General features: G+C 40.1%; 1 protein-coding gene across 3 annotated transcripts in view; it reads left to right on the forward strand.

Moving 5' to 3' along the window:
- Nucleotides 1-23,269, forward strand: part of CERS6 (ceramide synthase 6) — a 312,278-nt gene that overhangs the window by 24,515 nt on the left and 264,494 nt on the right. The window contains exon 2 of one of the 3 annotated variants that reach the window (XM_021924369.2): nucleotides 2,787-2,872. The exons of the other annotated variants lie outside the window; for them this stretch is intronic. Within the exon in view, the coding sequence (XP_021780061.2) occupies nucleotides 2,787-2,872 (86 nt within the window). The remainder of the gene's footprint in view (nucleotides 1-2,786; nucleotides 2,873-23,269) is intronic. 3 annotated transcript variants of the gene reach the window in all.

Below are 23,269 nucleotides of genomic sequence, written 5' to 3' on the forward strand. Positions count from 1 at the left end.
ATTCTCCCACCACCATTTATTAGAGCTGTGATGCTGAGTAAGCTAAAGAACCACTCTGATCCTGTGAAATGGTGATCATTTTTTCCTTTCAAATAGTGAAGATTGGAATTGATGCAGTAAAGTGCTTAACTGGATGCCTGGCCCATATTAGATAGCAGTCAATGGGTTTTGCTTCTTTAAACTTGTGAGAGAAAAGGATGTGGATGAGTCTTCGAGTCTTTTAATGAGCGGGGCACTAAGTTGTTCATCCAGATATGCCAGTGGAGTAAAAGTATAGGGAATCTTCTGCAGTGTCTTTGCCTTAGCATACGTAATTGACTTTCAATTGTCCACACTAATGGAGAGGAGAAATGACAGAGTAAATAACAATAGATAATGTGTTAAACCTTTAAATGTATGTCTAGGAATTAATCTGACAATTACTTTTGCAGAATATAATAATAAAATTTCATAGCTGGAAGAGAACTTTGAAATTATAAAACCTTTTAATGTTAGAGATGAAAAAAACAGACTCATCCAAGATAATACAGTGGTGTGATCTTAGTGACAGAGCTAGCAGCAGAAACACATATGCTAATTCCAAGTTCCGGGTTCTTTATTTACCCTTTAAGGTTATATTTGCTTTAAGTGCATATCTAGGGCCACTAATGTGTCTGAGAACTGACATCTGGGACCTCAGCCTAGTGTAGGATAAAGGACATATGAGCTTGGAGGAATAGAAATGCTTTTGAACTTCTGCTGAGTTTTTTTGAAGCCAGATATTAGAGTTTGAGCCATTAAATTTAGGGTGAAAAGCTAGAACTGGGGAAAGTTATGTGTAATAGAGTAGACATGTATCTAAGTCAGAATAAAAGGGAAATGTTGGAACCCTCAGACAAGCCAGAGTCTGTTGAGGACATAAATTGTGGATAGAAGTCCTGAGTAGGGTGTGGAGTTCATGTTAGAAAGATAGCTGAGAATTAGGGGCATGCTTCTATCATGGGCAAGAGCAAGTGGCTAGAAGTCCAGGCTTACTGGTGCTATGTAGAAAAAGCATGCAGGAAATGAAACGTTACTCTGCAAGTTGGGCTTGACTCACAGAGAGGCACCTGCACTGAGGATCCTTGAGGAGCTTGTGGTTTGAAAGAGGGATAGTTGGCCGGGTGCAGTGGCTCACGCCTGTAATTCCCACACTTTGGGAGGCCGAGGTGGGTAGATCACAAGGTCAGGAGATGGAGACCATCCTGTCTAACACGGTGAAACCTTGTCTCTACTAAAAATACAAAAAATTAGCCAGGCGTGGTGGCGGGCGCCTGTAGTCCCAGCTACTCGGGAGGCTGAGGCAGGAGAATGGCGTGAACCTGGGAGGTGGAGCTTGCAGTGAGCCAAGATTGTGTCACTGCACTCCAGCCTGGGCGACAGAGGAAGACTCCGTCTCAAAAAACAAAAAAAAAGGACAGTTACAAGTTATCAGAAGCAAGCTGACTTTGCAGCTGAGCAACTTTTTTTACCTGTGCTCAGAAAGTTTTTGATTTCATGGTCAAGTCGGATCAGTTGCAGCTGATTGAGCCTTCTAGGTGTAAACACTGAATAGAGTGAATAAAGTAATTCCTGGGTAATTCCTGACCCATCTTCATTAGCTCCAGATCTGAAGCTGGCCTTTAGACTATCATAAAGCTCTTCAATGCCCCATGTTTCTTTTGACTTTCATATTGAGAAATAAATGCTTAATCTGTTATGTAAGTAGGAAAAACCTGAAATCATGGCTTAGCTGAAAGACCAGTTGTTTCTCCCAAATGTGGGTTTACTTATTGAGCTAAGAAATCATTCCTATGTAAATACGAACATCTATTATCCTCTTGTGTCTTTCTTAACTTGAAATAGTACCAGCATGAATACATTTAATTTAGAAATAGTTTTGGTTTAGAAGTTATTTCCCTTTAGAAAACAGCACTTTAAGCTTAGGTTGAGTTTTTGAATAACTTCAGAGGGAATCTTTAAAAACATTTTTCAAAGACTTTCAGAAATTCTGTTATGGAAGCCTTAGAAATCCAGTCAATATGAACAATTTTGATTTGTAGAATTTGTAGTGAGAGCACAAGTGCTGAAATAATAAAGTATGGTGTTTAAACTTGAATCATAGTCCTTTAGGGAAAAAATTAAATGAGGTTTTAAATTTGAACTTGGACGAATCTTGAATTGGACGAATCTTGATGGTTAGTGGACCTTAGAAACTAAAATAGCTTTTCTAGAGTTTATCTTGATTTAATTGAAATGAATTTAAATGCATGCTAATTTCCCATTTACTAACTGGATTAAAATCAGTTATGGTGGACTAGATCAATGGACTTGGAACTTTAGTGGAACAAAGCCACTGAAAGACAAGTGAGTGAGTCTGCGCAGTTGTTGAAGCCATTAGCTCTTGTGGGTTTTGTAGCCACAGAAGCTAAAGTAACCTCTCACCATGTGCCTCTCACCTAGTTCAGGAATGTTGGCTTCCCAGAAAATGCACAGTACAAGTTGTGCCTTCAGCTTTCTCACGCAATGAGTCATATTATGAGTGGTCTTGCTTCTGTTCTGCTGTAGTGCATAATTCATGCAAAAAATTTGATTTCAACTGCGTCAACTTCAAAAAGGCTGCAATCAGGCATCTATCTGGAAGGATTTGCTAAGAGAAAAGTTTCTGTTTTTTGTTTATACAACTGGGGACTCACACTACTTTTGATCAATGCAGTGGCACAGAGCTGAAGGCAGTTTTTCAGTTTGCAGGCTTATTTTTAAGCCTTTTGTTTTCCTTGCATTTCCAGAAGCTCTCCAGGATGAAGGCTGTGTACATTTGGCAGAATTATTGGGTTTATCTTTGCAAGAGCTCATCTCTAAATCGAAATAAAAAGTAAGTGTCTAATGATTGAAATAGCTGCTAATAAAATAGCCATCTCTTAAGTATTGGTGGTTTAATCTCTTGTAAATTCCAGCATAGCCCAAAAGATGATGAGTTCATGTCTCTTGCATGTGGTAGTCTAGACAGTATAAAAAGTCTAAAGGCAGGAGTAAAGAGAAGCAGTAATAGGTTTAAAAATGCCCAATTCATAATTGCAGTAGTGTTTTAATAGCTGTAGTGGTGGTGGTGTCAGTATCAAAGATTATGGTTAACATTTATTGTAGCTGTGCTACTATCACTCACTATTCTTACAGCCTTACATAGATTATCTCATTTAATCCTCACATAAAGTCTGTGAAGTAGGTACTATGTTTACTTCTTTTTTTATAGATGTGGAGATTAGGCTCTTGGGGGTATAATAACTCGTCCAAGATTACATAGCTAATTTTTTTTTTTTTCTGAAGACGCTTACACCACTTTGCTTGGAGTGTAGAGTGGAAGCTCTCTGTGCTTATTGGTTGACTCATCTTGGACTGGATACTGTTTAATGATTACTCAAATTTCCCTGTGTTTCAGCTTTCTTCTGTGCAAAATGGGAGGTTGAGGGAGGGCCAATCTCTTTCTAGAGGGAGTCTTTGATTTTTTTTTTTTTTTTACCGAGAAAGCAGAGTTGGTTCCGAGTCGGCATCAAATATGTGTCTTTCTCCTGACGTAAAGGAACACTTGAATGTCCTACCCTTGCATGGTAGGGAAGCAGGGATTACGAGATGAGATACTTAACCAGCCATTCTAATATCATGAGCATGAGGAACTCCCTGGAGCCAGACTTCACCAAAAATTGAGTCCAGTCAACTTTGAATCCCTGGGGATTGAAGTAACGCTTCATATTCTCTCACAGTGGAATAGAATGCACCTTCTTTGTGAAAATAAATGAATAATTAGGCATATTGGAAGTTAATGAGAAAATATGAACATCTAGAACAGTGGCTGTTAAATTTCACTGGGCGTCAGAGTCACCTGGAGAGCTCACGCGAACAGAAGGCTGGGTCCCACCTCCAGAATTTCTGAATCAGTCGATCTGGATTTGAATTGCATTTTTAACAAGTTCCCTGTTTATGCTGATGTTGCTAGTCCAGGGACCACACTTTGAGAACTACTGGTATAGAATATCTCTATATATTCAAAATATTATACCAGTATGTTCAAAGCTAAAAGGCAGTCTGTGCTTATTTTATAAAAGCACAATCAGGAGAAAGTTCTACATGTCACTGAGTACAACAAAAATGCTGTTTTTAGTACCTATTTCTTTTTCTTTTTTCTTTTTTTTTAAGATGGAGCTTCACTCTTATTGCCTAGGCTGGAGTGCAGTGGCGTGATTTCAGCTCAGCATAGCCTCTGCCTCCTGGGTTCAAGTAATTCTCCTGCCCCAGCCTCCCAAGTAGCTGGGATTACAGGCATGTGCCACCATGCCCGGCTAATTTTGTATTTTTAGTAGAGACGGGGTTTCTCCATGTTGGTCAGGCTGGTCTTGAACCCCCGACCTCAGGTGATCCACTTGCTTTGGCCTCCCAAAGTGCTGGGATTACAGGCGTTGAGCCACTGCACCTGGCCTTTTTTTTTTTTTTTTTTTTTTTCTTTTTTCTTCCAGATCTTGAGGAGGGAAGAAAGTAATTGTCTACTGTAACCACACTGGTAAGGTGACATGTACCTTCATAGACACATAATCTGAGTGCTCTTCCTCTTTAATAGCTGGAAATGCTGAACTACTTGTTGATGGTGTTTTGTGGGGAGAATTTATGCTCACTTTTGTTTTAATATAAGTATGCGTGGTTTTTTTTCCCTTCAGATTAGAACAGGGGCTTTAGTGTCTTTTCATTCCAAATTTTTCTCATTAGAGGCATTTAGCATTTAAGTCCTGATCCTGATATGTTGGTATTTTCAGCCTTGTGAATACTCATTGGAAACTGCCCTAGGTCCAGCTTTAAGAGGATGTGAAGTGGGCTGTTTCCACAGATAAATCCCTGGGGACTGAAATAACGCTTCATATTCTCTCATAGTGGAATAGAATGTACCTTCTTTATGAAAATAAACAAATGAATAACTAGGCATATTGGAAGTTAATGAGAAAAGAAGGCATAGAAAATGTAGGCAGGCTCTCATTAGGTGGTTTTCTATTTCAGCTGTTTGCCTCATAATACAGTTCAGGCTTATGAAATTGGAGAAAATGAAAATGTCATTTGGTGCCATTTAAAAATCTTGACTTAAGTAAAACACGAAAACACAAAAGATGACACACTGCCTTGCTTTTTTTTTTTTAAAGAATTAATAGACTATTGTTTTAATCAGTTGTAGGTTTATAGGAATATGAATGGCAAGTACAGAGTTTCCACATTACTCCCCTACACTCACATTTTCTGTATTATTAACGTCTTTTATTAGTGTGATACTTTTGTTGCAGTTGATGAACCAAGTGGATACATTATTATTAACTAAAGTTCATAGTTTACATTAGTATTCACTCTTTGTGTTGTACATTCTATGAGTTTTGCAAATGTATAGTGAGGTATATCCATCATTACACTATGAGAATAGTTCTACTGCCCTAAAACCCTTCTGTTCTCCATCTGTTTATACCTTTCTGACTCCTTCTGCACTGAACTTTTGGAACTACTGATCTTTTTACCATGTCTATGATTTTGTCTTTTCCAGAATTTCATTTACTTGGAATCATACAGTGTGTAACCTTTTCAGATTTGCTTCTTTCACTTAGCAATATACATTTAAGGTTCTCCCATGTTTTTTCATCCATTGATAATTCATTTTCTATGGCTGAGTAATATTCCAACTTATGGATAAACGAATCACAGTTTATTCACCTGTTGAAGTTCGACATCTTGGTTGTGTCCAAGTTTTGGCAATTATGAATGAAGCTGCTATAAATATTTGTGTGTAGGTTTTTGTGAACGTAAGTTTTCAACCCATTTGGGTTAATATCTAGCATGATTTGGCAATCATGCAACTTGATTGCCAGATCATATGATAAGAGTGTGTTTAGTCTCATAAGAAACTGCAAAACTGTTTTCCAAACTGGTTGTACCATTTTGTATTTCCACCAACAATGTGTGAGTTTCCATTGCTCGTCATTGTCACCAGCTTTTTTTGTTTTAGTGTTTTAGATCTTAGCTTATTAGATGTGCAGTGGTGTCTCATCAATTTAATTTGCATTTTCTTAATGACATGAGATACTGAACATCTTTTCATATGCTTACCATTTGTATGTCCTTTTTGGTAAGGTGTCTGTTTAGAGTTTTTGCCCATTCTTTCTTTAATTAGGTTGTTTTCTTATTGTTAAGAGTTCTTTGAATATTTTGGATACCAGGTAGTCTTTTATCAGGTACATGTTTTGCAAAGATTTTCTCTCTTGTCCTTTTATTCTCTTTTGCATAACAGAGGTTTTAAATTTTAATGAAGATCAGCTTACTGATTTTTTTTCTTTCTTGGATTATGCTTTTGGATATGTCTTGTATATTTTAAATAATCAAAGCCAAACTCTGGGTCAAAGCCAAACTCTGGGTCATGTAGATTCTCTATGTTATTTTCCAGGAGTTTTACAGTTTTTGCATTGTATGTTTGCATCTGTGATCCATTTTGAGCTAATTTTTGTTAAAGGTGTCTAGATTCTTTTTTTTAATTGTTGCAGAACCATTTGTTGAAAAGACAGTCGTTTTTCCACTGAATTGCCTTTGCTCTTTGGTCAAAGATCAGTTGACTGTATTTGTGTGAGTCTGTTTCTAGACTCTCTACTGCCTTACTTTTTAACTGCAAATTTGTAGCACTTGCTTTGGGTTCCTCCTGTGTTGATCCCGCTTATCTTAATAATATAGGTCAGTGCTTATACCCATGATTACAGAAGGTCTCTGCTTGTTTGTGTAGTCATTTCACTCCTCCAAACATTCCTTGTGACACAGTGAAAGGAAGGACCAGCATTTCACATCTCCTTCCAGCATTTCACATCTTCTTGTCCTCATCCACTTATTCATTGCTACCTTTCACTGCTAATGTCAAACCTATTTTAGTAAATGAATTTAATGAATTCCATATAGTCCACTTAAAGATTTTTTTTTCCAGTGTGATTTCCAAGAATGAACTGCATCATAAAAGTGAGGGGTGCTATATTGATAAAGCACTTTTTGTTTGTCTGTTGCCTCATTTGTAAAATAGAAATAATATTCCTCTTACCTACAGCAGAGTGATACTGTTTTTGTTTTTAAATCACAACACAACATGTATGTTAAAACACAGAAGGTGAGAAAGGGTATTGATTATTCACTTGTACTACAGGGTTCAGTTCTTTTCTTTGTCTTCATTTTATTCTTCTTATTTATGTATCTCTCTAGTTTTAACTATAACTGCGGTTTTCATTGAAGACTCTGATCCATGGGTCTTAGGCAACTGATGAATTTCCATTGTAGAATTTTCCCTCCATTGCCTAATCTCCTTTGGTCTCTCTCCTCTACTATTTTAAAGAAATGACTGGCAGAGAGGTGGAGTGCCTCCAAGGCTGCAATTTCATAGAGAGAATATTTGGGTCAAAATATTAATTGGAAGGACATCTGTCAGGTATAACCCCCAAAACATTGTTTTCATCAAGGTGTAAGATGCAGTGATTCATTTAATGCTATTGCTAATCTTTATAAGTCTCATACAATTTTAAGAGGCTTATCTGTATACTATATAACCTTATGCTTACTTTAGGCATGCTTACTCAAAATCTACATTTAATTGCTTCTGAAAATATATTTTTTCTTAAGCTACTTTTATGTGTTTTCCTTAGTATTCTCTAAACCACATAAGCTATAACTTTTAATTTTTTAATTTTAATTTTTATTAAGGGTCAGGGTCTCCTTCTGTCACCCAGGCTGGAGCACAATCATAGCTCAGCCAATCCTCCTGCCTCAAACTCCTGGGTTAAACCAATCCTCCTGCCTCAGCCTCCAGGTAGCTGGGACGACATATGTGTGCCATGACATCCAGTTAATTTTTAAATTTTTTTTTTTTTGTAGAGACAGGGTCTTGCCGTGTTGCCCAGGCTGGTCTTGAACTCCTGGCCTCAAGTGATCTTCCCACCTTGGCCTCCCAAAGTGCTGGGATTACAGGCATTAACCACCGCCCTGGCCCAGTTGGAACTGTTAGTGAGGATGTCATGCCATTCCTAGAGCTTATACAATCCTGTGTATATACGAACTCAGCACCTCTGTCAGACATGCAGTCTTTTAGATCTATTTGCTGTATTTTGCTTTCGTTTTTAAAATAACTGTTGCATTAATATTGTCTTAGATGGTAAGTTCATAAAGTGAAGGGATATGTTGATATATTTTATAAATTGTTGATGAACACAGCTTAATACTCTGGTAATGCTTTTCTGAGTAAAGAGGGAATACTCACTATGTATGAATTTGTTAGCATAGAGGAATTAAAAATTGGGAAAAACAAGAATAGGATTTTGGGTGAAATTAATATAGCCAATCTATATGTTAATATATTAATAGATTTTTATTATTATATGACAATTTACTTCATCCTTTACTTTTAATCTATGTAGGATTCATAGTTAAAATGGGTTTCTTGTAGGCAGCATATAGTTGATTCTTGTTATTTAGAAACATCTTTTTTCATGGGTGTGTTTAGATCGTTTTCGTTTAATATAGTGAGTGACATGATTGGATTTAGACACACCATTTTGTTGTTTGTTTTCCGTGTATTCCGTGAGTTATTTGTTTCTTCCTCCTTTTTCTGTCTTTTGGGTTATTTGAATCTTTTTAGTATTCCATCTTAATATTCCATATTAGCTATTTTGCTATATTTAAAAAAATTTTTTTGGTGGATGCTCTAGGAATTACAATATAACACACCAAAACTGTCACAGCCTACTCAAGAGTTAATGTTGTTTTCTTTGAGTAAAATGTAGAATCCTTATGATAGTTTCCTTTATCCTTTCCCACTCACCTGTAGGTTATTGAAAACCTCACCAGTGTTACACATTTTGCTTTCAATAAAGAACTTAAGGGAAAGTAGTCTTCTATATTTACTGAGGTATTTATTATTTCTGTTTTTTGTGAAGATTCTGATTTCTTTCTGGGGTTATTTCCCTTAAGCCTAAAGCTTGCTCTTTAGCTTTTTGTAGAGCAAGTCTGCTGAAAATATTTTTAATTTTCCTCCATCTAAAAATGCCATTATTTAGCTTTCTTTCCTGAAGGATGTTATTGATGGATATGGAATTTTAGGTTGGTGGATTTTTTTCCTTGAGCATTTTAAAGATGGTTTTCTATTGATTTCTTGCCTGCTTGGTTTCAGATGAGAAGTTTTCAGTAATTCAAACCATTCTTCTTCTGTAATAATGTGTAACTTTAGTCATTGTGAATACTTTCTTTTTGCTTTTAAGCAGTTGACTAAGTGTGACTTTTTTCGAGCTTATTCTGTTTGGGGTTTGTGAACTTCTTGCATTTGTAAATTTGTGTCTTTTAATAATTGGGAAGTTTTGGGCTATTATTTCTTCAAATAGTTTCTCCACCAATTGTTTTTTTTCTAGATAGTCAGTGACATGAATGCTAGAACTTTTTGATATTTTCCTGCAGGTCTTTGAGGCTCAGCTCATTTGTCTCAACAATTTTTTTTAATTGTTCTTCATATTGGATCATTTCACTGACTCTTCAAGTTCACTTACTCTTTCTTCTGTTATATATATGTATTTTGACTTGAGCTATCCCATGAATGTATTTCAGATATTTTTATTTCCACAATATGCACTTGCTTTTCTAGTTTTAATTTTTGTTTTTTTTTAATTTTAATTTTTATTTTTTTGAGACGGAGTCTCGCTCTGTCACCCAGGCTGGAGTGCAGTGGCGCGATCTCGGCTCACTGCAAGCTCCGCCTCCCGGGTTCACGGCATTCTCCTGCCTCAGCCTCCCGAGTAGCTGGGACTACAGGTGCCCACCACCATGCCCGGCTAATTTTGTTTTGTATTTTTTAGTAGAGACGGGGTTTCACAGTGTTAGCCAGGATGGCCTGAATCTCCTGACCTCGTGATCCGCCCCCCTCAGCCTCTCAAAGTGCTGGGATTACAGGCGGGAGCCACTGCGCCGGGCCTAGTTTTAATTTTTCTGTTGAGAACTTCTGTCTTTCCATTCATTCCATATCACCATGGAGGATATTTATAATATTTGTCCTTTGGGTTTCTCAGAGTTGGAATCTGATTGCTTTTTTCCCTAAGAACTGATCATATTTTCCTAGTTCTTTGTATGTGGAATGATGTTGGATAGTATCCTGGACCTTGTGTATGTTGTGTGGTATAGATTCTGGGTCCTGTTCTAATCTTCTGAATAATGTTGATCTTTTAAAATGTCTTTTAGCAGGGAGTAAACCCAGCTAGATTCAGGCTGCATTTCTGTCTCACCTTTTTGTGGCTAGCGGTACTATTCTCAGTTCAGGTTTCAAAGTCTTTGTGATGCGACTCTAGGTCTGTCTCATGTGTGCCTCTCAGGGGCAGTGGTTTCTAGACTTAGTTCACTTCTTACAGCTGTTGCTATACTGTTCTAGATCTGTGTCATGCATGCACAGCTTAGGGTGAAGCCAGGAATTGTGCTGATTCATGTTCAGAATTAGGGGATTCCCTTCTCCATTTTCTTTGTCTCCGTGATTCCCCCATCCTCTTTGGCCTGTGAGGGCTCCTTTTCCAGATTCCTGTGGTCATAAAGACTGGGTTTCCTGGAGCACCAGTGGCTCAGGCTGCTGCCCTGCTGTTCTCCTGTATAGTGGAGGTCTGTGACTGGGTCCTGCTCCCAGACATAGCTGTCAGAATAAAAGAAAAAACAAAACAAAACTGGAAACTTATCTCCTTGTAGATCATTTCTTTAAATTTGTCTCCTCCAGAATTCACCTTGTTAACATTTCAGTCCTCAGTTGTTGCTCTTTGTATTATTTTGGTAACTGTTGAGTAGCACATGCTTCTGCTAAGTTTACAGGACATGACTTTTCTTACTCAGGTCACAACCCATATTTCCCTTTGTTGCTCATCTCTGTCTCAGGCACTCAGCTATTTTTGTGTCCAGAGCTTTTAGTTGTAAAAAGCAAGAGAGAGAGAGAGAGGCTCCAGTGGGCTTACTATCAGAGAGGAACCGGGGCTCCCTGCTATTCTTTTGTTTCTGCTTTACAAAGGACGTCTATACCTCAAAGGAGAGAATACATGATGATAGTGTGTATGATGTCAACAAACCTTCCCACAGAGTTTGCAAAGAAGATCCATATTTTGCTACCAAGTGACACTTTGACATCAGGCTAACTTAGAACAGCAGTTTTCTTTCTTTCACTGTTTTGTGAGATGCAGTTTGTATTCATGCTTTGGGGAGGCAGGTAACATTTTCTGAGGGGAAAAACAAAAGTCCCAAAAGAACTGGGAAGCCTAGAAGCAAGGAGTGCCAAAGAGGTGAGGGAAGAGCCTCATTGTCTGCAGGCAGAGGCAGTTGACAGTCATGCTGAGGATGGAGTCTGTGACCTGGCTCCAGCAAATGGCCATTGTCAGCTTTTCTTTCCAAATAACTGTTTGAAAGAAAACAGGGTTACCACATCTGAAAAAGAAGAATATGAGGAAGGAAAGAGAATTAGGTTAAAAATACTTAAAACTCAGGAGTGCTTCTTCCTTTGTTCATATAGGGCTTTGTGCACACGTTTGGCTGTTTTTCATTAAAAGCAGAGTTTTAGGTTTTACTTTGAACTTAATCATTTCCAAGTGACAATTGTGGCTTCTTTATATTTGACTTCATATTTAGGTGTTGGCAAAACAACTATAATCCTACCACTTATCATATTAGTATATTTTCTCTACTATCTGTTCTTTTCTAATCTTTGTTTTTTTCCAGTAATGAAAGTGATAAATGCTTATTATAAATACTTTAAACGATAGGAAAGTAGACAAAGTAAGAAAGTAGAAACTGACTCCTTAGGGTTAACTATGGAACTATGGTTAATAGTGTTCAAGTTTTCTAGTTTCTGTTTTTTTAAAAAATTATACTTTAAGTTCTGGGATACATGTGCAGAACATGCAGGTTTGTTACATAGGTATACACGTGCCATGGTGGTTTGCTACACCCATCAACCCGTCATCTACATTAGATATTTCTCCTAATGCTGTCCCTCCCCTAGTCCCTCACCCACCAGCAGGCCCGGTGTGTGATGTTCCCTTTCCTGTGTCCATGTGTTCTCATTGTTCAACTGCCACTTATGAGTGAGAACATGTGGTGTTTGGTTTTCTGTTCCTGTGTTAGTTTGCTGAGAATGTTGGTTTCCAGCTTCATCCGTGTCACTACAAAGGACATGAACTTATCCTTCTTTATGGCTGCATAATATTCCATGGTGTATATGTGCCACATTTTCTTTATCCAGTCTATCATTGACGGGCATTTGGGTTGGTTCCAAGTCTTTGCTATTGTGAACAGTGCTGCAGTAAACATATGTGTGTGTGTGTCTTGATTGTAGAATGATTTATAATCTTTTGGGTATATACCAACTAATGGGACTGCTGGGTCAAATGGTATTTCTAGTTCTAGATCTTTGAGGAATCGCCACACTGTCTTCCACAATGGTTGAGCTAGTTTATATTCCCACCAACAGTGTGAAAGCTTTCCTGTTTGTCCACATCCTCTCCAGCGTCTGTTGTTTCCTGACTTTTTAATGATTGCCATTCTAACTGGCATGAGATGGTATCTCATTGCGGTTTTGATTTGCATTTCTCTGATGACAGTGATGATGAGCTTTTTTTCAAGTTTGTTGGCCACATAAATGTCTTCTTTTGAGAAGTGTCTGTTCGTATCCTTTGCCCACTTTTTGATGGTTTTTTTTTTTTGTTTGTATATTTGTTTAAGTTTTTTTTGTAGATTCTGGATGTTAGCCGTTTGTCAGCTGAATAGATTACAAACATTTTCTCCCATTCTGTAGGTTGCCTGTTTACTCTGATGATAGTTTATTTTGCAGTGCAGAAGCTCTTTAGTTTAATTAGATCCCATTTGTCAATTTTGGCTTTTGTTGCCATTGGTTTTGGTGTTTTAGTCATGAAGTCTTTGGCCATGCCTGTGTCCTGAATGGTATTGCCTAGGTTTTCTTCTAGGATTTTTGTGGTTTTTGGTCTTACGTTTAAGTTTTCTAGTTTCTTTTATTGGGAGAGGAATATGTAGTTAAAATTATTTTGTATTAAAAAAATTGTCCTGTCACAGTAACTTTTATAGTTTAAGTATTTTTGCCATTTTTATACGTAAAGACACTAAATGTAATTTTGTTTTAATTTTTAAAAAACTATGTATAGGAAACAATTGAGTGGTATACAATATGTGTTAAAATTTCCTCTTAATCATCTTCTTTTTACTTCGTAATGGGATCCATTAGTACTATTACTTGTTTGTAGAATGTATACTTCTGTCATTCTTTACTCTTTCTCTGAATATGTGAAGGTTATTAGAATATCAGTTTTTCTCCATTTGTTACAAACTCCTTGCAAACATAATTTTTTATGCTAAATTTCTGTTCTTTTGAAACTGGATGTTTTGGTTGCATTCCATTTTCCTTATTGTACCTTTAAAATGAAAAAAAAAATTTTTTCATTAAAATCAGCCCCAGTAGCCTCTCAGATCCATCTTATCTGAAACATCTGATCTCTCCTAGCCACTTAAATAAAGTAACTTGTGAAAACACCTGACAGCCTCTTGGAATGAAGTCATAAGATGTATGTTTATTCTTCTGCCTCCTGTCTCCTCACTCTTTTAACTCCTCAGCTACCAAGATAGGGCAGCTTCAGATCAACAATGATAGGAGTCAATTTTAGATGAACACCAATAACCCATATATATTACAATCTTATTGTGAGCAGAGTACTTGGTATTAGGTGGTTATTGTCAAAGTGATAAGACCAGGCTTCTGCATTTGGTGAGACACCCAAATAATACAAATACCTAAACCTTTCATAATGTAACATACAGATTAACATAATATATTACTATAATATACATTAATATATCAATATATTACATATAACATATATAATATAATGCAATAAGATGACAATGACAGCAGGTGGAAGTGATCTAGGAGAAAGTTTTTTCTAACAGCCAGACTGGTGTCAAGACTGCGCAAACTGAGGGTGAATTCTGCCACTGTCTTTCACCTCTTCTCACTAAGCCAGAATAGCCTCCTTTCTACAATGAGAATATTATTCGTTATTTTCCAGTGTTGTAGGAGGAATCGTCGAGGGCTCAGGGAATGTTTTTCTCGTCCTTCACCCTTCTGTTTGTGCAGCTGCCCCATCACTTCTCCACTGTGGCATTCTGGCAGTTGTCATTACATTTTTAATATGACTTGCTCTTTACCAGTCCTTCCTGGCTAGCAGGTGAGGTCCAGAGAGGACAGAGATGGGGTCTGTCTTGCTCCCTGGTAGATTCCCAGTGCTTAGCTCTGTGCCTTTTATAGAGTGCAGTGGTTAAGAGCCTGAACTCTGGACTCAGACTGCCTCAGCTTCCGTGTCTATTAGTTCTTCAACCCTGGGCTAGTTAACCTTTCTGTGCTTCAGTTTCCTCATCCGTGAAATGAGGATAAAAATGGTGTGTATCTCTTTGGGTTATGATGAGGATCAAATAAATTAGTATTTAAATTAAAACATGTGTCTAACACTTTGTAAATGCTTGTTAAATAAAATAACAGTTTCTCAATATCTGTCAAAGGAAAAAATAAATGGGTCTTTGTCAGCCTTTTCCAGTGAGCTGAGTGTGTCCTGCTGGCCCCCTATCGAGTTCAGTAGGGATGGCATCATGTTCAAGAGACCCAAGAAGAGACCCAGAGCCAGCGAACGAGTCATAGGGTTTATTGAGGGGACTTACATACAGGGTGTTCCAGTGGTGGCAGGCTAGATGGGAGAACCAGTACCCTTTATAAAAAGCATGGAGTATCGATAGCTTTTTCACTTAGCGTTCTCCCCGTAGTGACCTCCACCTGGCAACCTTCATTTAACCCAACACAAAGGGCTTTGATTCCCTGTATGGCTTGCATTCTGTGGGGTGGGCCAGGGGTTCAGATGTTCCTCATAGATAAGGAAGGAATCTCTGGGTTGGCTACTCCTGGATTCTTACTTTGGAACTCTGAACACACATTATTTTTAGACCATAGGGTCATTCTAAGGGTGTGTTTAAGTTATTGCTGTCAGGTGCATCTGCCGTGCAGGGTAGAATATTGCAGTCCTTTGCTTAGATTTGGCTGCTGCTGTGACATATAGTTTGACCCATGGGATGGCTGAACGCCGATAAACAAAATTGTCCTCATTGGGAACATATTAACCAAGAAACATAGCCTTATACTTGTGATAGTCTGACTTTCATGTACATTACACCAAGCAGGGTGGCCAGGGATACATATTCAGCAGGTTATCGGGGAGCTATGAATATTCACGAGACGGCGGCATGCACATGCGCAGTAGGCTAACGTGTATGCAACATGCATCCCATGTTCACCTGGGGGTGGAGAGTTAACATGTAAATGTGTTTCAGTTAGGCTCTTTGTATCAAAAGATAAAGCAGAGGACACAATAGCCATTTGTGTGCATCCTCCATAGACTGGCCAGAGCCACACCATGGCTGGTGGTCTCTTACCAGGAAGGAGTGCTGGTCAGTCCTTGCGCTAAAACTGCAGAAGGGATGGGCAGCGTCAGGTGGTTGGTCCATATCAGTGGGTGTGTCTTTTGAAAGGGCTGGTTTCTATTTAGCCCTTAGGGAGGGAAGAAAGCCTAATTGTGGTTAGTGAGGGAAGGGGTATAATGAGGTGTGTCTGACCTGCCCCCACATCTTGTTATGACCATGAACTCAGTTTTCAAGGTTACTCTGGGGTCCCCTTGGCCAAGTGGGGGTCCTTCAGTAGGGTGGTGGCTTAGAATTTTATCTTAGGTTTACGTTCTCCCCCTTTTGGCTGAGATTTGTCAGAGGTAACAGTGATAGCCAAACTTATTTTGTCCCATAACATTACCAGAGTGATGCGACTACCTGCCCCAGGTCCTGTCCCTTGATGGGAACCCTGTGGTCAAGGGACTTAGAGACGAAAGACCTACACCCAATTAAGTATTCTAGGCCAGACTGGAATGGAGGTGGGCAGGCACTCAGTAACCCTTAAAGCCTTTTGAGCAATATAAGAGCCGAAACCAAAGCCAAAAGGCAAGGTTACAAAATGGACTTATCTATATGTTTTTCATGTTGAGCCGCCATAAACTTGGTTTTAGGTACAGACTTGCAATAATTAGTTATATAGAACACTAGCAATTTGATAATCAGAAAAAGGAACAAAGTAGTGAGTTACGACACTACCACATAACCCTGTTATGACAAGGGTTTGCAAGGTGGATCCAAACCAATCTCCAAATCTGTAGCGAGCCAGCTGTAAGATCATTGAAGGGGTCCATAGTCTGTAGTTTGTACTTCTTGTAACCATTTGGTTTGTTTGGAAATTTTTTCTGGACGGGTTTCTACCTCACCTGGTGTTGATGTCAGTACAACAGGTGGTTTGAGCCACTGCACAGACTCCTTGTTTGGCTAGAAGAAAATCTCATGCAGCTCGATGATCTAAAACCACTTGAGTTAAGTTTCTTGACTCAATTTTTGTGGTGCTGCAGTACGTTTTGTGGTTTCGTTGGCAATTCTTCCTAGGGTGGCCAATAGATTTTTTATCATGTCTCTATTTGCATAAACCCTGTAACTGGGAACTGCTGTGCCCAAAGAGGCTCTGCCCCCAAGTGTTTTGATATCCTCCTGGTAACTCATTTTTCAGTCTGTGGAAAGCAGGATACCTCTCATCATTGGACTGGATGGAGAAGGGGGCTATTCAATGTCTCAACAAACAAGAACCTTGTGCAGGCTGTCAGAGCAGCAGTGTGCTACCCTAGTGTGGGTGGGTCAGATCCTATGCCACTTATAAACACATAACCTGGGGGAGCACAAGTGATACCCCCAAGAGTATGTTCTTTGATGGACTCATCAAAGGGCAGACAATACTAAATTGAAAAATGGGTCACTTCTCTCACAAGCTTTCCAAAATCCATTCACATGACGTTTTAAATATAAGTATTGTTGGCATAATAGAGATGAAGTTTTACATTATTTCCTTGATCTATACTGCATTTGTCTACCCAGTACTTCATAGATTGAGAGGGTCTCACGGTATAGAATGAATGTACACCATTAATAACAGGAGACAAATTAAAACAAGGGGTGGTCATATTTGGCTGTGCAAGCAATTGTACCCAGAAAGTTGACAAGGAATGGATTTGGTCCAGGTAACTGGTGACATTGGGGAAATTGGAAATGGATATTATTAATGGCAGATGTTTATTGTGAATGGATTTAGGAAGCTGTGGACACATCCAACAATCCGATGTTTCCTCTGGTGGCAACACTTTGGGACAATTTAACCAGAGAATTATCATGCTATTTCGTATATTGGGATGGGGGACAATTACAAGGAGGAGGGAGAAGGCTGTTAATGCCATAAGAGCAAAGGAAGAAAGGGAAACAGACATTAAAACTATTTAAAGAATTCAAACTAAGGGAGAAACCACAGGTTCCATACAATCTCAAGGGAACTGTCAGACAAGCTTTGGGGAATTATCTTTGAAGTAAAAGAGCACCTGACTTACAAGAAATGAAATAACAGTGTCCTCAGAGAAAAGGGTCATGAGTCCTGTCTAATTTTGACATTGTGTGTGTTGGGGGGAGTTTATAAGTATTTTAACTAACTATGGGTATCTAAATGTTGGAATTCATGGGGTTGCCACAATGTGGCCTAGCATACATAGAATTCCTTTATGACAGTTAAAGCGATTATAATGTAGGTGTATGGCTAGGCATTTAGAAGATGCTAGTGGGTATTTCCCCGTTTACGTAAGGCAACAGTAATTGTGAAAATTTCTAAACCTAAAACACCAAGTGTGATAGCCAGTAGAAGGTGAGTATAAGTGTTTATCTGAATACAGGCCTGGCCACAGTCTTATGAAAGCAGTTCACGGTTGTTGTTGGCTTTTCTTTGAGCCCAAGGATGAGGCTTTGGTTAACTTGAGTTTGGTATTAAGATACCAGCAGCAATATCCATGATTCAGCAGGGATAGGTGCCATTTTCAGATTAGGTATGTTTACCCAGGAGTCAACTCCCTTTAAATTAACAGCACAAGGATTAGTCAAGAATATTTGATAAGGCTGTTTCCAATGGGGCTGGGGGGAGTCTTTTAACTGATGTCTTTTCAAGTATACATAGTCAATAGGTTGGAGGTGGTGGTGCTGCAGTTTTTGACCTGAATGGAAGCTGTAAGAAGATTCTAACACCTTGTGGTGGTTGATCCTTATAGCTTTTATGAGCCCCTGGCAATAAGCCAGGAGTTCCCCCTATAATTGGGTCGAAGAAATATTCCTTGGTCACAGGGAATGGACCAACCAGTAACAATTTCCAAAGAAGAGAGTCATTGTTCTCTGGTAGGAGTGGACTGCAGAATCAGTAGTACCAGTGAAACGGCTTTAGGCCAGGACAAAATTAAAAGTTTTTGTGACCTTTGCCAGACCAGCTGTTTTTTAATGATTTCATCAGCCCGCTCAACTAGCCCAGAGGATTGGGAGTGACAGGCAGTGAAAATGCTGTAGAATGGGCCAGATTTTTCAAACTGTTTCCAGTACCTGGCTGGTTAAATGAGTTCCCCTATCACTGCAAAGTTCAAACACACCAGATAGGAATGATTTTCTCAGGTAGTATTCTGACCACCCCTAGAGCTGTGACTTATTTGCAAGGGAAAGCTGCAACCCAATGAAAATACATGTCAACAAATGCAAGCACATATTTGTTTTCATACCACTATGGGATGATGGTAGCTGAATGAAATCAAGTTGCCAGATAGCAAATGTACCACTGGGGAGTGAGAATTGGCCTGGAGGGGGCTTTAGGGACTTACCTGGGTTGTACTGGGGCAACACATTGCAAAGTTTGTATACCTGAGACATGACAGTTGGGCATAGTCTCCAATAGTATTGTCTACCCCGTTGGATCATTTTGTCTGGATTCCAATGGGTCAGATTAAAATCTGTCTTTGCAGAGTGCTGGCTAAAATTGGATGTTCGTTTGGACCTTCCCATAATTTTATTTCGGGAGTTGAAAGAATTGTTTTGTTTTATTCACCTCCCTCTTTCAGTCTCTGAAACTGTCTTTCGTGAGACAGAGTATGGAAAGAAGATCTTCAGATAAGGAAGAGAATAAGGGAGAGGAGGAATAGAGGTAAAAGGGGAGGTAGAGGGTCAAGCAGCCACAAGGGGAGAAGAAGTCACTTGCAGGGTGATAGCTTTGGCTGTTTCATCTGCAGCGTGGTTGTCTTTGTTGTCCTTTGTCTTGTCAAGGGAATGTCCCTAGACTTTGATAATGGCTAGGGCTCAAGGAGTCTGAATGGCATCCAAGAAGGCCAAAACAAAATCTTTGTTTCTAATGGATTGTCCAGAGGAAGTTAAAAATCGTCTGTCCCCAGAGCATGCCAAAATCATGGGCAACTCCAAAGGCACATCTCCTGTCTATATAAATATTAGCCATTTTATCAGGCCCAAGTGAGGGCATGTAGTTCCCCCTGTTGGGCAGATCTGGCCCCTGGCATGGGGCCTAATTCAGTGGTCTTTATCAGAGAGACCACCACATAGCCTGCCCAATAGGAACCAGCCCAGTCTCTCAGAAAAAAGATCCATCAATGTACCAGATAAAATCTGGATTGGATAAGGGAGTCTTTTAAGAGTCTACACAGGGTGCCGGGCGCGGTGGCTCATGCCTGTAATCCCAGTACTTTGGGAGGCCGAGGAGGGCAGATCACAAGGTCAGGGTATTGAGACCATCCTGCCTAACATGGTAAAACCCTATCTCTACTAAAAATACAAAAAAATTAGCCGGGTGTGGTGGCAGGCACCTGTGGTCGCAGCTACTGGGGAGGCTGAGGTGGGAGAATGATGTGAAGCCAGGAGGCGGAGCTTGCAGTGAGCTGAGATCATGCCACTGCACTCCAGTCTGGGTGACAGAGCGAGACTCTGTCTCAAAAATAAATAAATAAATAATAAATAAATAAAATGAAATAAAAGTTCGCACAGGGTGAGAGAAGGGTGTCTTATATGGTTTGGCTCTGTGTCCCCACCCAAATCTCATCTTGAATTGTAATCCCCATAATCTCCACATGTTGAGGGAGTGACCTGGTGGGAGGCGATTGGATCATGGGAGTGATTTCCCCCATGCTTTTCTCATGGTAGTGAGTGAGTTCTCATGAGATCTGATGGTTTTATAAGAGGCTCTTTCTCCTTTGCTCTTGCTTCTCTCTCTCGCCTACCACCATGTAAGACATGCCTACTTACCCTTCCACCATGATTGTAAATTTCCTGAGGCCTCCCCAGCCACTGTGGAACTATGAGTGAATTAAACCTCTTTCTTTATAAATTACCCAGCCTCAGGGAAGTTCTTTATCACATTGTGAAAATGGACTAATACAGTGTCTGTGAAAGCAGTAGAGTCATGGGAGATACCCTCTTCAGGTAAAGGCAAGAGGATGGGAGGGTTAAGGAGGCTGCAACAAACAGTGGTTGGGTTATAAGAGGAGGAGAAGAAAAGTATCTCCTAGGAGGTTGGTTGACTGGCTGAAAGATGCTGAGTGTGGTGAGAGGTAGGAATGTGGAACATACAGTGAGAGGGGATTCCATTATTAATGTTTTGGTGGCCTTAGTGAGGGTAGAAATGGCAGCAGTTGCCCTCAAACAGTTGGCAGTCCTTGAGCTATGGAGTCTGCTTGTTGACTGTAATACCCACTCGGCCACTTGCTGTTCCCATGGGACTGAGTTAGGACTCCCATGGTGTTTCCTTCTGGTTTATGGACAGGAAGGGAAAAGAGGAGATCATAATTTGGCTGTCCTAGAGTGGGAGGTGAGGTGAGTTGACCTTTTAGGTCTTTGAAGGCCTTTTTAGTTTTTGGGGTCCAAATAAGGGAGTCAGGGGAGGAAACTTTAAACAAAGGATATAGATGTTGTGCCATCAAAGACAAGTTGGGGACCCAAGTTCTGCAGTATCCTGCAAGTCCGAGAAACCCTCTAAGCTGTTTCTTTTTTTTTTTTTTTTTTTGAGACGGAGTCTCGCTCTGTCGCCCAGGCTGGAGTGCAGTGGCGCGATCTCGGCTCACTGCAAGCTCCACCTCCCGGGCTCACGCCATTCTCCCGCCTCAGCCTCCGAGTAGCTGGGACTACAGGCGCCCGCCACCTCGCCCGGCTAGTTTTTTGTATTTTTAGTAGAGACGGGGTTTCACCATGTTAGCCAGGATGGTCTCGATCTCCTGACCTCGTGATCCACCCGGCTCGGCCTCCCAAAGTGCTGGGATTACAGGCTTGAGCCACCGCGCCCGGCCTTTTGGCTAAGATCAAGTGTAGTATCTGTTCTTATCAGTTTAAGCTGTTTCTTAGGGGTCCGGAGAGGAAAGGAAAAGAGAAGGGTCGGTACTTAAGCCTAAAGGGGTTAATGGGTGTCCAAGAAACTTAATTGAATCCAGACAAAACTGCAGTTTGTTTTTAGAGACCTTGTGTCCCTTAAGGGCTAGCTGGTAGATCAAGTGAAGTATGTCAGTAAGACGAGTGTCTTGTGAGGCATAAAAGTAAATTATCAGGCTGGGCATGGTGGCTCATGCCTGTAATCCCAGCACTTTGGGAGGCCAGGGCAGGCGGATTGCTCAAGCTCAAGAGTTGAAGACCAGCCTGGGAAACACAGGGAGACCCCATCTCTACAAAAATTCGCTGGGTCTTGTGGTGTGCACCTATCGTCCCAGCTACTTGGGAGGCTGAGACTGCAGTGAGCCAAGATTGCACCACTGTTGTGTCTTTTGCCCCTTAGATTGGGCCTACTATTTGGCAGAAGGCCCCTGAGCTGCTTAACGTGTAGGGCCATGAGTTTTGCAGGTTCTTCCTGACATTTGAATGTCCTCGCTGCCTGAGTATCTTTCTCTTTTTCTATTCTTTTTGAGAGTTGGTCAGATACGGGTGCCAATTCACGAGGCCTTCTAGAGGTCCAGTCAGCATCTTGTTGTTGAACTAGAGTTCTAAGGGTCTCTTTGAGCCTTGAAAGAAAAAGCAAATGGAAATGCTTGGCTATGATTGTTTAAATCCTTGATGCCTGAATTCTGTCTGACAGTTTTTTTCAAATCAGTTGAGAAAATCAAAGACTGGCTCATCCCTTTTCTGAATACACCTTTGAATAGACTTCCAGTTGACCTGATGTGGCAAAATTAACTGGGATAGTCTTAATCAGCTCTGTAATCACTTCCTCAGCCTTTTTAGGAGCCTCTTCTGTAAACACAAGATCAGTGTCCAGGTGTGTCTGACCCACCTGATTCATCCATTCTTTAGCTCAAATGTTTCCCGCCAGCAGTAAAATGAGCCAGTAAACATTGGGAAGGTCTGGCCGATAGACATTTATAATTAAACTAAAATATTGTTCAGATTCAAGTGAGTTTGTCTTGGAGTTTGGGAAGTTTTTGCTAATAGATAAGAGATCAGTTTTAGACCGAGGAGGAAAGGAATAGTTCTCCCCTTTCCCCCGGCTCTGGTATTTTGTGCAGCTTGAAAGGGAGCAATAAGAAATTTCAAGGGAGGGTAAAAGGAATGGGCTGCTCCGGGATAGAAGAGGAAAGAAAGGAAGCTCAGAAAGGGTGGAAGATAGCAGAGCAAGAGAGAATGTGGCCAGCCTAGAAGGGGCAGTAGCAGGGGAAGATAGGAGATGAGGCATCTTTCTGTCTCGTGGTTAGAATCTAACTCAGGGAGGCTCTCAAGTTTTTGAATACACTGGTCAGGTTTCAAATTGGATTCTTTGAGCTTTCAGTTTGTCTCCTTGAAGGAGGCTATCAGAGTCCTGACTTCCTTTAGAGCTCTTTTAATACCAATTAAAAAAGGCCTTCCACTGCTTCTGAGAGGTCTGGAACCCTCTCTGTTCTAATTGTGCTCACAAATAAACTATCTTAGGCATGTCAGGCTTTCTCCATTGTGACCAACAAAGATTTAAATCCTCCTCTCTCCCTCCCTTCCTTCTTCTCTTCCTCCGTCCCTCCCTCCTTTCCTTCCTCTCTCCCTCCCTCCCTCCCTTAACTTTCTTCCCTAAAGGCTAAACAGAAACCAGTCCTTTCAAAAGACTCTACCACTGATATCAACCAACCACTGAGAACTCAGTTTTCAAGGTTACTCTGGGGTCCCTTTGGCCATCAGTAGGTTCACTCAGTGGTTAGGGGCTTAGAATTTTATCTTAGGTTCACAGTGTTTACCCAGATTATGCCCACCACCCTCTGCCCTTCTTTCT

The sequence above is a fragment of the Papio anubis genome, chromosome 10 (genome assembly GCF_008728515.1).
Source record: "Papio anubis isolate 15944 chromosome 10, Panubis1.0, whole genome shotgun sequence".
NCBI lineage: Eukaryota > Metazoa > Chordata > Mammalia > Primates > Cercopithecidae > Papio > Papio anubis.